At 38.5% G+C, this 16122-nt stretch overlaps 1 protein-coding gene across 5 annotated transcripts; it reads right to left on the bottom strand.

The window, feature by feature from the left end:
- Window positions 1-916: 916 nt before the first annotated feature.
- traf2a (Tnf receptor-associated factor 2a) lies at window positions 917-15186 on the bottom strand. Of its 5 annotated transcripts, none has more exons than XM_077522445.1 (11): window positions 15086-15186; window positions 14767-14993; window positions 13502-13580; window positions 12209-12307; window positions 11861-12022; window positions 8841-8915; window positions 8613-8687; window positions 6830-7315; window positions 3751-3928; window positions 3509-3657; window positions 917-2352 (listed from the first exon to the last, which is right to left on the bottom strand). In XM_077522445.1, exons 2-11 carry the CDS (start codon window positions 14952-14954, stop codon window positions 2134-2136), a joined length of 1710 nt encoding a protein of 569 aa, XP_077378571.1. In that variant the 5' UTR covers window positions 14955-14993; window positions 15086-15186; the 3' UTR covers window positions 917-2133. The 5 variants fall into 5 exon arrangements, with proteins under 5 accessions (XP_077378571.1, XP_077378570.1, XP_077378569.1 ...); XM_077522444.1 differs by having other exon boundaries at window positions 15074-15184; XM_077522443.1 differs by having other exon boundaries at window positions 14767-15185.
- Window positions 15187-16122: the final 936 nt, after the last annotated feature.

Below are 16122 nucleotides of genomic sequence, written 5' to 3' on the forward strand. Positions count from 1 at the left end.
TGGAACAGTAAACAAAATTATACAGGCACTTTTTTTTTAATGCAAATAGATGTTCATTAAAGACAACATAAAATACGACCGTAACATTTTTTTTTCTCACTTTCCAACTTCCACATTTGTGCATGAAGCAGGAGCAAAAAGTCCATACAATTGGAAATGTAAACAAGAAAATGGATTCTTACCACTCAAATAAAAGCAATGTTAAATGAATGGAAAAACAACATTTAGTAACTTCCTGTCTTGATGGATATAAGGACACCACACTGCAGCAAGCATTCTTTAAGCCGACAATGACATAAACCTCCTTTTAATGCAGCATTCGACACACACTAAATGAAAACATCGTGCATGAATGTACAAGACGTACTGAACTCCGTCAACACATTTTGGGAGGTATTGTTTTTTGAGCACACAATATGACTGCAGATGTATAGCATGTGTACAGTTGAATAAGTGTAGATGTAGCTATTTACATAAGGATTATTAATGGTGCTGTAATTTTTTTCTTTTCTTCATACAATCACTACAGAGAGGAATCGGCTTTCCATGATATTCATTCATCTTTGCCCGCTTGATGAACGGGTGATTTGGAGCCGAAGCTGACTATGGGCTCCAACTTTTTCAATTATTGTCAGTTTTTGTTTAATAAAAAATAAATAAATAAATAAATAACAAAGAAAACTACAGCAACTATTTGCTATTTGGTGAATGTCCATTTATATCTACATACCGTCTTTTTGCTCAAACATATAAGATACTTTCGTCAATTATTGAGTTCCTCGTCCATAATAAGAATCGATCAGCAATGCAAACACTAACACTTTAATGGACGTAAAAAACAACAAAAGCATCCTCAGAAGTCCCAAATGATGTTAAAGGGGAAGTCAACGCCCCCCACCCCCCCCCCCCTTTTTTTGACAATATGTTCTCTGGAATCCCATTATAGTTAATAACACATTATTGGAATATGAATTAAGCAGCCGTTTTTATCCATCTCAGGGGTTGACCTTTTTGACACTTGCTGTCGACTGAAGATGACATCAATGTTGCTCAGGTCTCGGGTAACAACCAATCACAGCGCAGCTTCAGAAAACAGGTAAGTTGTGATTGGCCGCTGCCTAAGCACTAAGCAACTGTGATGTCATCTTGAGTCGACAGCAAATGGCCACCCCCTGAGATGGATAAAAATATGAATCAGAATGTCACATTTAGACTAGTGATTTCACATATAACATTATTGTCAAGATATGTTTAAGGTTGACTTCCACTTAAATATATATGTACATTTTGAATATGCAATATAACCTCAGATTCTAACAATGCTTGTTAGTGCATTAGTAACTGTATTAGTAAAACGGTCATTGTTAAACGGGCGTACATAAATGGTGAAATATGGCCACATATACTGTTAAAAAGATTTAACCTGGTGGAATTTGGCAATTCAGCTCGACTACTATTGTTACAAAAAGCAAGGATAAAAAAATAACGCACACACTCACGCACAGAGCTACACAACGTTCGTGACTTAAGTACTGCACGCAGAATTCATGGAATTCAAGTAATGTCCACAACCACAAAATGATCAGTTATTCACTGCAATCGTGTGTTGAACAAGCTACAATAAAGTGGTATCATCATACTGCTCTCAAATGCAAACAAAGCAAGTTAATGTAGCTACAGTACAGTTCTTTTGAGGAAGTTATGGCAAAAATGAACAGCACTGTATGTGTCGGTACCTGTTTTGGTCATCCCATTAATGCATCACAAGTCATTTGCAACTTAAGTTACAAAATCATATCCATCTGCTGGGGAAAACTCAAAAATAGATGTTAAAATGAGCTACACAAGCTCTTTTTTTTTTTTTTTTTCTGAATCTTATTATGAGCTTCAACTATGTTGCAAGAAGCAAGCCCAATGTCGTTACACTGTTACATTTTACTGGTTAATCACTCAATAATTTGTTTTTGTGGTAAATAAATATTTGTGTTCATGTTTGACTTGATGATGATTGGTACACTATGAGATATGGTGACAGTTCAATTTCATACTCGTGAATATTGCCAAATGACAAAAATCCTAGACAGACCCTCAAGAAAAATGTCAGTTAGTGGTAATACAATGGCCGATTTCAACCTACAGCCCAGTAAGGTCTACAATGGCCTTGATGAAGATTGTGTCGTCGCGAATGTAAGAGTTTTTAGAGTCCAGCTTGGAGAGGGGACAGAAGAGCGGACAGCCGCTGGCAATGTTCATATCGCTGACGGGCCTCTGGAAGGACGAAGATGAGATGTCGGGTCGGAAAGCATCGATTATGTGCTCTCTGTTGTTCTGGTCGAGCAGCATTAGGGTGACCTGGGTACAGACGCGGTAAAAAACGACACTTATTATATACAGTGGTACATTGACTTATCAAGTGTTTAAAGTGATACTTCACTTATTTAGCCCATTACAGCAATAAAAAGTTCATATTTTGTCTATAATTAATTTGATACTGTCATTATTTTTCACGTACAATTAGCACCTGTTTTCTAGGTTTGGTCATGTGACATTCACAAGCTGAGCTGTGATTGGTTCCTAAGCCCTTATGATGTCATTTTCAGTCGACACCAAGTTGCAAAATGTGTTTTTAAAGGTACTAATTTTACATGAAAAATAATGAAAATAAGTGGTGAGCACGTCCGCCCCCCGGTTCGAGTCCAGGCTCCGGCCTTCCTGGGTGGAGTTTGCATGTTCTCCCCGTGCCTGCGTGGGTCTTCTCCGGGTACTCCGGTCTCCTCCCACATTCCAAATACATGCATGGCAGGTTAATTGTGCGCTCCGAATTGTCCCTAGGTGTGCTTGTGAGTGTGGATGGAGTGTGGACGCACCTGTGGCTAAAGCCAATCTGTGGCAGGGTTTTTACTTTTTGGACCTGGATTCCTCAACCCTGGTCTTGGCTCAATAAAGGGTGGCAAATACAGTAGTGTTGTAAATAAATAAGTGTAATTAATTTTTAGATGGTGTCATTACACTCTCTTTTCTCTGAGTTCATTCTGACAAACCAAGTGAACGTTGAAGGAACAACGTGTAGAATTTAGTGCCATCTAGTGATAAACTAATAGAATGCAATGACCTGTAAAACTGTACACCTGTGTTTATTCTCTGTGTATTAGTGACTTACTTTCCTTTTGAGTTGCTCTGTGCCTCAGCACTGAGTAAGTTCTTTTCTTATGCAAGAAATATCAGTTGAACGACAGCAACATTTAAATGTAACCTTCAGAAAATACAAATGAATAATTTAACATATACTTTGAAGTTGATTTTAATTCTGATGGCTCAATGGGAAACTGAGACGAACAGGATGAAACAAGGAAATGAGACCAAAATGGCCCTTTCTTTTTCTTTCGGCCTCCCTATCACAGTGACCCGAAGGGAAAAATTGTGTAACACTATCAAATCTGATCAGAGACACATCCCACGAACATATTTTAAACTTGTCATAACTTTTCGACTTGTTTATGAGTGTTACCTTCTGATTAAAAGGCCACTTCAGGAGTGCATCACTGTGTCCTCTCATCACCACAAAGAACAGCGATAAATGGGTGCCCCGTCCTGTCCCATCTCCATTTAGGTAGATACGCAAGCACATCTTGTAGCCATATTTACTGGTGTAAAAGGCTAGAAAAAAATGAGAATATATGTTACTGCATTGCAATAACAGTCTCATCAGTGTCTATATAATAAAACAAATAATCATCATCAGATCATTACCAGGAGAGAACATAGCAGGAGCTCGTCCAGCGACAGCATCCTGCCTCTTCTTTGCAAAATCGGAGATTTTCCACACAAAGATCCCATCATATGTGGCTGCTGACATTTCCCTCATTTTCCCTTCCATCTCTACAATGGACAAGTCCCGTAGACTCACAGTTCGCTCCAGCTGACGAACCTTGATCACACACAAATAAGATGTAAGACTAAAGACAAATCCTTCTATCCATCCATCCATTTTCTTAACCGCTTACTCCTCACAAGGGTCGCGGGGGTGCTGGAGCCTATCCCAGCTGGATTCGGGCAGTAGGCGGGGTACACCCTGAACTGGCTGCTCTCTGTGCATGTCTAGGTTTTCTTTGGGTACTTTGACTTCTTCTCGCATTACAAAAACACGCTGTTATATGAATTGATACGCGTGAGCAAATATATTGTGGTTTACTGGTTTCACATTATTAAAATTACAGTACTAAAATGTCCTTGATTGAAATATTTTGGAAAAGTGTATTTTTCCTACTGAACACAATCTATTTTATTTTTAAACAAAAAATATACAATATTTAGCACATTAAGAAACATGTACCGTACAAATAAATAAATAAATCAAGCATGCCTGCGATTTTTGAGAGGATCTGCGGTTCGGAAAATGGATCGATGGATGTCAACATTCTTCTTGTTTTAATTTTTATTCGAAAGTCACAGTGTCCCATCACTGCTGAGTTATTTTTAGAACAGTCGGTTCAACACACATTAATAATTACATTTATAAGTAAGTGCAGTGCTCTCCTTATTTGACTCTTGCAGGTCACAAAGCTACAAAATAATCAAAATCTTCAAATATATATCAGTAATAGCTTATATTGTACAACTACGATGTTAGGTTTGTTTGTTTTTTGTTTAGTAGCGATGTAATTAGTGACAGAAATAGCCGCAGGCACACACGCACACATCACGTGCACCCACAGGCACGTAGAGGCAGATCGGCTTGTTTGTCTGCTTGGAGGGAAAAGAAAGCTGAAAGATATTAAGTAAGTCTGCCTTGCCTGATATAAAGAAACCTCACTAAACGGCAACAGTTGAGAACACCCCAGACAGGTTAGCAACTGTGATACTCCAAACCACGTAATTTTAAGAGTTTAACAAGTGGAAATTGTTTGGTGACAAACAAGTTTATTCTCCATAAATCAATAGTGTCAAGTTTGTAGGTGAGAAGAGTTACTGCTTTGACTCGTCATTTTAGCAAGCCTATAAATGACCATGTAAATGTGTTGTTTACCATTGAACTAATCAAAGCACTCAAATAGAGGATTCCCTCATTCTGTGTTAAAGCATTATATGGGTGCTTCCACCAAATTGGTGCCATTCACATGACCAAGCAAATACGTAAAAATAATTTTTTTTAAAGAACCCTGCACATTGATGTATATTGTGTTTAGAGCTAATATTCAAATCATGTAAATGCCATGTCTATAGTTCCTGTAGTTGCAAATGGTATTTATTTATTCTATGTATCTAAAAACCCACAGTTTCAGGACAAAAACATGCAAAAAAACAAAACTGAGTTTATTTTGAGAGTGCTCTAAAAACTCTTAGCTGGCTGCTCTTCACTTGCAAGATTAATGTATCGTCCTGTGTCATCATCAGTATCAGTCATGTGTAATTTGGGGGAAAACACAGACCAATTCTGGCCAATCATGCTCAGTAACTCGTTTGTTTGTTTGTTTGTTTCCCCCAATGAAAACACTGTTCAGTCAATGTTACACCAGGATCCCTGTATGGGATCACTGTTTGCATTAACCATTCAGAGCATAATCTCAGTATTGTGAATCCTGACTTGCAGAAGTTAGGTTTTCACATTTTTTTTCTCTTGATGGGCTTTGCTTATATTTAATTCTTGATGGTTTTTAAAACACGATGCAGACGAATCTTTGAGTAGCACTTGGAAAAATAACTTATAAGATAACATTTCTATTCACATTCTTACTGATGAAATGTGCATTTAGAGCCTCTCCCACACGGTTGGTACACCTGTATGCCACACATTGTGGCATTTTTACCATAGAGGCAGAAAATAATGTGAAAATGCCGTGGAAAATCAATGTATTCAATTTAGTGTATGTGAGTGGCAACGCGTGATGGCTGGTGGCGGCTTCACTTCTCACTTCAACATTAGCAGTCCAAGGTTATCGTATACTGCCCTGCGATTGGCTGGCGACCAGTTCAGGGTGTACCCCGCCCACTGCCCAAAGCCAGCTGAGATAGGCTCCAGCAACCCAAGGCTCACGGCCTTGACAGGAATAAGCGGTCAAGAAAATGGATGGATAGATGGTTATGTGTCAGCCTGTGAATCCACCTCTGAGTATGACCGTGTTCTTTTTGAAGCTTTGCGCAGATCAGCATGTTAGCATTTTTATTGTATTCTGTTAATTCAAGAGCTACGGTGGTACACACACTTTTGGGTGAGCTAGCATCATATTCGTGGGCGACTTGAACAATGCATGCAATCTTATTTCGAAAAGCACATGACTCTATGGGTAATGGAGTCTCGCTGAGTTGGAAAATGTTACTTCATATATAGAGAGCTTTTCCACCTTACAAGGCCCTCAAAGTGCTTCACATTCGACTACTGATTCACCGACTGATGACGCAGCATCAGGAGCACGTGGGGGTTCAGTATCTTGCTCAAGGATACTTCGATGTGGTCATAATGGCATGGCATCAAACCCACAACTTCTGAGTTGCAAGATGACGACTCTGAGCCACAGGTGTACCAATTAAGTGTGGGAGAAGCTCTAAATGCACTTCATCAGATGATATAGAAAGTGTGCGCTCGGTGATGTGATGAGCTGTGCGCAGCGGAGCAGCATTTGGAAGGATCAAAACATTCAAGCGTACAGGAACGCTGACAGTACGTTCTTTGCACGTTGAGAAGTACCTGAACGCTCAAGGGATATTTTTCGAAGTGCCGCAGCTCTGTACCGGTGCGTTCCGGCCCAGTTAAAACACTGCATTTCCTATACAAAATACAATATCAACATTTTGACTGATAGAAAGACATTTTCAATGTTTCATTTGTCACCTTGTTATTGAGGATCTCAATTTTGTCCTGGTCCAGTCTGTGTTGCCGGTTGTACGCTTCCATGGTGGTGCAGGAGCGTTCCATCTCTCGGTTGAGGACGCAAACGATGTTCTCGAATGTATTCACTTTAAGCTCCAGCTCTTGACAGCGTCGACTCAGCTCGACTACCTTGGTCTTTTCACTTTGAAGTTGCAGCTCCAAGGCAGCACTCACAGCACTGGGCAGTGGCGTGAAGGAGGTGGTGAGGGTCTGTGCACATGCACCCTGCACGGAAGCTGCAGCGCTACCTCCACCAAGCTGGCTCATCTTTAGTTCTAAGTCTCTGAGGGACTGGTGGAGCTCCTGCAGCTTGTGGCCAGCTACCTCCAGGCTCTGAGGCTGCAGGCTCTCCAGGCTCACCTTGATACCCATGATGAAATGCAGAAGCAGGTTGAGGTGTTCATATGAACATTGACGCTCATGGTCATGGATCTTCTCCTTTTCCACCTGGATATTGAAGAAGAAAATATAATACATTAATAACCAAACAGTCATCATTGAAAGCACCAGGGGGTCACCAACCTATTTGAAACAAAGCTACTTCTTGGGTAGTGATTAATGCAAAGTGCTCCCAGTTTGATACCCAATTCTGAAATTATAACAAATCTGCTCAAAGTACCCTTAATTATGTTTTGATTTGTAATTAATGTTATTCATCTGTAAAATCACACTGGTCATGGCAATGGTTTCTCATAATAATTACCAACAATGAGATAACAAATTAGAAAAGAGGTACATATCAATTTACAACACTTTTTTTCTAAATTGTTTACATTTTCAAAATGATCACACCAACAGCATTCACAAGAAATCACAATATCCCATTCAATGGTGAAGTATTTTTAGAATAGGCCCGCAGGCTACTTGCAGGTGGTCCTTGGGGGCACACCCTGTTGCCTGTGGGCATAATGTTGGTGAGCGACCCCTAGGTATACAACCCCAGCAAAAACAATATGGTGATGATGTATAGTATGTAAGCAAAAATAAATAAATAAATAAACAGCACAAGCACACAGCAAATAAATAATGGAGCTTTTAAGCATACAGTATACATGCACCATAGTCACCTATTTATGTTCAATTTATTACACTGACACTGAACTGCAGGTACAAAAAAAATCAAATGTAATTAAATGACATGTTTCTGAAAATTGACTTTCAATGACACAACATCCCAGTCGGAGTGTTTGATCAATGGTGATTATTGTTAAGTGCAGCTTGTGATCAAGGTTCAATGGCATTCATGGTTGATGTGGCCCTTAAAGCTGGGTACACACAACTGACAACTGACTGTTTTTGCCGTGATTTTACCCCTTTCCTCAAGCGCCCAACAATCTTATGTCTTATAAGATTATCTTTATGTGTGAGCTGTGTTAAGAGTGGATTTGTCCCAGTAATTGGGTCAAAAACCGACAATCTTAAAACACCTTACTGCTCCGGTCTCCTGTCCCCTTTCGGATCCATTCGACTAACATTGGCGCAGTAAAAAAAAACACAAAAACAAAAAAAAAGAAATCTTTGTACCGTATATAGGCAGCAATGTGTAATAACTGTTGAAGAATAACTGTTTCCAATCTTCGTAAAAAATTTACGATACATTGCCAAGAAACTTTTGTTTTGGTCTTGCCACGAGTGTGTTATTGTGATGTTATATTAATTAGTTGCTGTAAGTTAAAAATTATTCAGCAGTTATTACGTGAGCGAGTGTCACACACAGCAAATTATGATGAAAATGTCTACTTACAGACGTATCGCAGCCAACAACATGAAATCTGCATGGTGCTTTAAATTTACTGCAGAACTTAATATGGTCCACATACTGCAAAACAAAAAAATTAAAGAAGCGAATGATCTACAGATTATTGAGTTGAGTTAGATCCCCAGCTAAATGAGAGTAAATGAGAAGAGAATTGTGAATTTAAAAAAAAAAAAAAAAAAAAAAAAGAACACTTAAGGACCATATTTGGGATACCTTTTCTCTGGGTATCTTTTTCTTTGCGCAACCTTCACAGATCATTGGGTACTTCGGACAAATTTCATCATGAGCCTAAAAAACAAATTACAAAAGAACAATTCAGTCAGAAGCCTGACAGTATCCTAATTATAGTATTAACTATGATTTCATTAATTCTAATACTAATAGACATAGTATTGTAATTACTAGAGCTGGGCAAAACCGTTGCTATAACCGACCCATCATTGACGGATGCCCACCTTTCGGTGCCACGTGACGAGTGCTTTATGAAACAAAGCCTAAAAAAAAAAAAAAATCACCCCCATCCAAGGGTGTCAGTAGCTACAGACAATCCTTCTCCATTCTTGTATGTTTATGAGGCTTCACATCATAAAGCACTCGCAGAAAATGCAGAAGCACTCGCTGAAAGGTGACGAGCCCATGTAATGACTGTTTTGTCCAGCTCTGGTAATTACAGTATAACTATGATTTCATTAATTGAAATAATACATGTGGACGCATAAAAGAAAATGCTCTCGGGCCACTGGAACTCACAGCAGAGCCATCTGCCAAATTCCCAAACACGCTAAACGAGACTTGCACCAGCAGAAATTCAAGATGCTGCAGTTTTTACACTGGGATGCACTTGTGCTGTCTAAGACTATAGAGCCCTGTATGTTTGTTTTACCTCCTTCTTTGGCTTTTTTTGTATTTCCATGGGAAATTGATGTAAATTTAATGAAATTAATTAATTAAAGTAGGCAGAATCACTTTCCAAGCAGAAAAGCCACGGGGCGTGACCAGGTACTTTTGTCAAGCAATTGGAGGACCGCCTTGCACCTCTGATAGTGCATCCATGTGTGACCCGTGATCTCGACCACTTCCCATAATTTTGCGGCACGGTCAGGGGGGCGCTATTATAAGCATTTTTAAGTATTTTTAAGATGATTCATTCAATGAACAGATTTCTACGATGATTCAGAGGGCCGCAAGCAATAATTAATCTATACAACGATATCAATTTTATTAGACACTTTTCCCTCGTTTTCCACAGGGGTTAGGTTCCAAAAAATACCCACAATAAATGAAATCCGCGAAGTAGTTAGCTTTATGTTTGACATTTATTTTTAATGTTTTAAGGCTCTAAAACCGCTCACCACACAGTTTATGCACTTTTCTCACATTTCTCTCTAGTTTAAACATTCTCATTGTTTAAACCTTCATAAATTCTATAAAATTGGTACATTACTGTAAAAAAAAAAAATGCATGCAAGATTGCACAAAAAAAATCCACAGAAGTGAACCACATTATAGCGAGGGAACACTATACATAAAAGTTTTAGTTTTACAGGTGATGCTTACACACATGTAAAAAATATGGCAATTGATCCATGAATTAATATTAAAGTTTATTTACTGAATCTCCCTCAATTACAGTTCATTTACTAAACACTTGACTTGCTGCCTTTTAAGAGTTCACTATAGCAACTTCATATATGGAGAATATGTTTTTATAAAAAGTAAAAATAAAAATAAAAAAAAACAAGTGCAACACCGCATCGGCTCCCCATAGAGGAAGGCGGCGTGGGAGAACATTGTTGCTCGGTTCAATGCGTAAATTTAAATGTGCCCTTTGTCATCACAATAATATTACAGGGGAAACCTGTTGAATGATAGTGCATTAATTCATTTCATTTAGGTACAATCCTGCGAGGGAGTGACGTTAAAAAATATCACTCTATCAGTCATCTCATCACTTGATTGCTATAACTGAATTTGACATCCGGGTGACCAATCAAGCGCAAACAACGGCGCTAAGTGCAGCAGAACTTACGATGTCAGCCTATCATCAATCCCATTACTTGATTGACATACAGGGCAACCAGTCAGATGACAGAGACCCCGATACTGCATTAAAACAGTGGTATCGGTATCGGTGAGTACTAACAAGTATCATGCCGATAGTATTATTCCCGACGCTGATATAGGACTTCGGATGCAGCATCTTGTGTCTTGCATTCACTGATGTGTGACATGTTCACTGCATTATCCTACTGGCCTTTGAATGCTCTGAACCAATGGCAGGACAGCTTTTTCATGTTGTGAAAAAAACAACAACAACTTAGGTATCGGAATCGGTATGGTGGGCCAAAAAATGGTATCTTCACGACACTAGTCTAAGCACATTCAGATAGCTTAAAGGCCTCCCATGCAGTCGCAACCTGTAAAACTCTAAAATCAATTAATGTAACACAACTGCTTCAGTTGCAATAGTAGTAAAAAACAATATTTAAAAATACAGGAAGGAAGGATTTGCAAAAATGCATTGTATCAAAGATGTAGTTGTGTTATGTGAATTGTTTGAAGAAGAGCACGTGTCTGCAGGATGAAGGCTTCACTGAAAATTAATTGTTGGCAACATTAAGTGCTCTTTTTCACAATAAAGAGGTTATTGATGGACCACCACCTGTCTTCGTTTTCTTGTAAGTAGATGCTACAGTACTGTATATGGTCGATCGTTCCGCTGTTACAGGAGGGCGTTTTGGTGAATGCCCTGACGTGAGGATTTTGGCTGTTCATGTACTTTTCAGATATTTGAGGATACACTTGCAGTACATTGCAAGTGATCATGCTCCCAGTCAATTAAAATATTTCCACGTTTGAGGCATTGCTGCTACAGTATTTGTCTGTGCAGAGCAACCGACATGTTAATTTAAGCAAGGTTTCCGTGATGTTAAATGCCAAAAGCGGTAACTGCCGATTCATTCACTTCAAGCGATGATCATCAGTGGTAAAGTGGACACGTCAACTAGTCAGTTCAACCACTAATAGAAACAGACAGACTTCTCACACTCACATTCGGAGGATCACTGAGTGAAAACTCAAGTGAACCCACGCTGCCTGCATTTTTGGTCAGGAGAATGAACCATTACACCGACGGAGTAGAACTTCCTCTTACAATAGCACAACATTCCAAAAAAAAAACAACAACAACAACAACTCCACAAACGTATAGTGAGCATGGTAGAACATCTCACCTTGATGTTCTTTAAAAGGAAAGGCTCTTTGCAGTATTTGCAGTTGAGTGTCCTCTCGGGACATTCTCTCTCATCGTGATGCTCCTGTTCGTTGGCTCTCATCAGCTCTTTGCAGGAAGGGCACAAGATGATGGCAAAGTCACAGTGGCCCTCATGGCAAGCCTGCAGGGTATTAACAACAATATTTTTTAAATGAGTGAACAGGGATTCAAAAGACTTAGTTGGAATGTCACAATTCCTGTTCAAGGTTTAATGTGATAAAAGTGAGGAAAAAATAAGGTTTTGCATTCATCACAAGTAATATAAATTATGTATTTACCGTAGTTAAATCCTTGCAGTAATACACACCTCAAAATCTTTAACAGTTCCTGACCACGTGCATCCTTCATTGGGACAAACGGCTGCCAAGGCCTCCACTTCTCTCCGGGCTGCATTGTCAGGAAAAGCCTGGAGTGAAAGAGCAGTGGATAGCTGTCCATTAGCATTAACAGGCTGGTGTGTATGTTTTGGCTACATTTTGAAAGGTTGTGTTACTTTGCCCCAGTTTCCTCATGATCATAATATATAAAGATCTTTAAGATGCCAACCCTTAGCAGTAAGCAGCCACAGATTTTGTTGTGTTGGCTCTTTACAATATAAATTAAGAATGATGCAGCAGTGCTCTTTACATTATCGAAGTTCCTACATTTCATCACTTCAAGACAAGTTATGTAAGTTTCTAGGGATGTAACGATAGCTGAATGTCACAATACAATATAATCACCTTATGAACTTCATGATATGATAATTATCACAATATGGTGAGGTTGGCGATATAAAATAGCTCACGATACTTATGAAAAGCACACAATATTGCAAAAAAAATAGAAAAAGAAAAAAGCTCATGATATTGAAAATTTAAAAAAAACACAATAATGGGTTTTTGTACATAATAACTAACCTTGCGCTGCAAGCTGAATTCTCACGGTATCTGTGAGTTGACAAACTATACATCTTATACAGAATACATCTTGTACCGAGCCCGTTGATTTCCACCTATCCGGTTCGGACCAATCGACATTGTGTTTGGGGGCAGGATATGCAGCTGTGACGAAACCAGGAAGCGCCAACACCATGGGAAACAAACTAACCTAAAATATCGTAAGCAAAATATTGTGGTCTATAGTTCACACTGATGTGTTCGGCTGAAGCAGGTGAAAAGTGATTTTATTTTATTTTTTACGGAGATGTGCTGCTTTTACTGTCGTAACATGATGATGACGACAATATTCTGACAATTTCAATATTGCGATATTGCCGTTATTGTTACTATTACCAAGAATACATCGTGTACCAGTGCCACTCACACTGGTGTCTGAAAGTTATGAATTTTTTGGCGGTGGTCAGAGGGGCCGTAGGCGCACACTGGCAGCCACGCTTACGTCAGCCAGGGCAGCTGTGGCTAGTTAAGTAGCTTAACGCCACCAGAGTGTGAATGTGTGAGCGCACGAATAATGTATCCACTGTAAAGGGTCTTTGAGTCTCCAAAAAAGCGCTATATAAATCTGATTGATTATTATTAGTAGTAGTAGCAGTAGTAACAATATTATTAATGTCCTATTATTGATAGACACGTTAAACATAAAGTCAAGATGTACTTACACCTCCTTGTTTGAGAATCGAGGTGGGTTCCTCAAATAAGTCTTCTTTGATGCAAGCGCTGCATTTCTCGGGTCCAGAACTACATGACAACACAGTATTATTCCACAAATAAATATTTTGTGCTGTTGTTATTGTTAAATTAGTACATTGTGTCGCACTGAGGATACTGGATACATGGTACTGAGCTTACCTATAAGTTTGCATTTGGTTGTATTAGACTAAATGGCATGTAATGCATCCTCAAAATACTGTAGAGTATATGGCAAAAATTGGAATCAGCCTTGTAGTAGCAATCGATATTACATTTATATACACAGTACAAATAGGAATTGAATTCCAACAGATGTATTTCAGCTAGACTGACAAATCTCATAATAGTGTTACAACTTAAAGGTTCTCATAAATTATTAAAATGATTATATGGAGCTCATGAAATGTGGAAATTCACTCAATACCTCATACAATACACCTTCATTGCACTGGGTAGGAATGAATGAATGATTAGTTTTGATTGATTATTTTGTTTTCGAACATGTATAAAAAGCAAAAGCAAAAATAATTTACAACAGCACTATAACAAAATACTATAACTTGCAACCAATGCAAAGTAATATTTTATAAACTGACTGTTGCAGTCTAATTTGGTTAATTTGGCTTTTTATAGCATGCTGATAAACAGCTGCTTACTCGCTTGTTATTGTTTCTTCAACAAATTACGATAAAGTCTGGTATGTTACTCAGATTTACTCACATTTGTTTGGCAAGTCAAGTCAACAAATTAAACACAATTTTCTCTATAACAGTATAAGTACGAAACATATTTAATTAAATAAGCAGATGCAATATTTTCTAATGTTCAATCAATGGTTAAAACACCGTTTGTACCGTTATATGCACCATAACCAATGTCATCCAAACTCCTCCCAAAAATGCTGTGGTTAAACGTTTAAGCTAATCGATGAATAATGTACCGTAACACTTTAGGGTTACAGTGACTCTGTTTAGATAAGTTATCCAAATACAACGCAATACAAAATCACAGTCAACCTGAAAATGACGACATTGGAAAGCCAAGTCATTTAAAATGGATAAAGTTAGGATTAGTGTTATGTCCGTGCGCCGAATTTAGAGTATGTGTATGTAACGTGAACGTTACAATTAAACATGTTATTCGTTGCCTGTGACAATATACACAGAAGCGTTCGTTAGTGGCCAGCTGTTAATAAATGTAGGACTGCTAGCTCGTCAGCAACCATGACACCCACCTCACTATTTTGTTGAAACAGAACGAACAAAAGCGGTGACCACATTGCGCCTGTAAGGGCCTTCGCAGGATTTCCAGGCAAGAATTACACAAATGCTTGTCCTCGAGGTTGTTGGCTAAAATTTTCTTTGGGAAGCCTGGTTTGTTTCCTTCCAAGGAAGATGGTGGAGACGGCTCCTGCGCAGCCATTATTCCCTTTCAACAATGTAGGGGTACTCACTCACTGGGCTGTGTTCAAGAAAGCAAAGTAGGAAATGCAGCTAATAGTGAATACGTAATTTGTCGACATACCACTCATTGCTACGCACCAAAATAAATACCTCCATACAAAACACGTAAAACATAGTGTGGCACTGGCACTCGAAAAAATGGAATCCCGAATTCATGTGTTAAAAGTACCAACGGAGGATGCTGTGTTCACGGGTGCGGTATTTTTTCGACCGCAAGGGGGCGCAAGCACAACAGGAAAGAGCCAGTAAGATGGATGGATGTTGATGTAGGTTGGGGGGACAACCAAAACCTTTTTATTTTTCTTCTTTTTAAATATACATATTTCGCGCCTTGATCTGGTTAACTCGTTCACGAGTCTGAATTAGAAAACGTTCAACCATTTTTTTTTTTTTTTTTCTGATTGATTAAATTTAAGCCTTTGGATTTCTCAACTCTTTTCAAAGCATGGTTGGTTAGGATTTCATTGCTACTAAATTTATTTCAAACATTTTATGGAGAGATTTGATCTGAAAGATTTGAATTGATACATTTATGGAGAATGGAGATACAAATTCCCACTTTAGCGTTACAGAGTAACAAAAATAATACAGTATCTGACTTCTGGTTAATCTTTAATAAACAAAACACCCCAGTTAACATTTTTCCATGCCCCTGAAGTGATCACAAAGCCAAAATTTAAATTGCACAAAATTGTAATGCAAGGAGAATGTAAGTTAAATAAATTTAATTAGGCTCAAATGGGAAATATTTAAATGAATCAGACAGGTATATCTAGACCAGGGTTTACGTGAGTAAGCTTGCTAAAAATGAGTAAAATAGAAGAACAAAATGTTATTTCAGGCATTGCTCAATCAGCTTTCCCCTGATAAAGTTAAAAGTACCACTTGATAGAGAATTTAGAGGAGGTGTATATAAAACGTGGGTGGACAGGGCTTTCATTATGCCAAATGCAATGCTTTGAAGAAAGTGAACAGAACTCTGCTTCCTTCTTAAAATTTGAACAATGTTTTGCAACCTCTCTTGAGCCAAGGCACATAATTTGAATTGAAAAAATCGTACGCTAAAACACCAAACAAAAATGTCACAAAATGGGGATAAACATAACACATGTCGATTAAATACTTTT

Source organism: Festucalex cinctus, chromosome 5, assembly GCF_051991245.1.
Source record: "Festucalex cinctus isolate MCC-2025b chromosome 5, RoL_Fcin_1.0, whole genome shotgun sequence".
NCBI classification, from domain to species: Eukaryota; Metazoa; Chordata; class Actinopteri; order Syngnathiformes; family Syngnathidae; genus Festucalex; species Festucalex cinctus.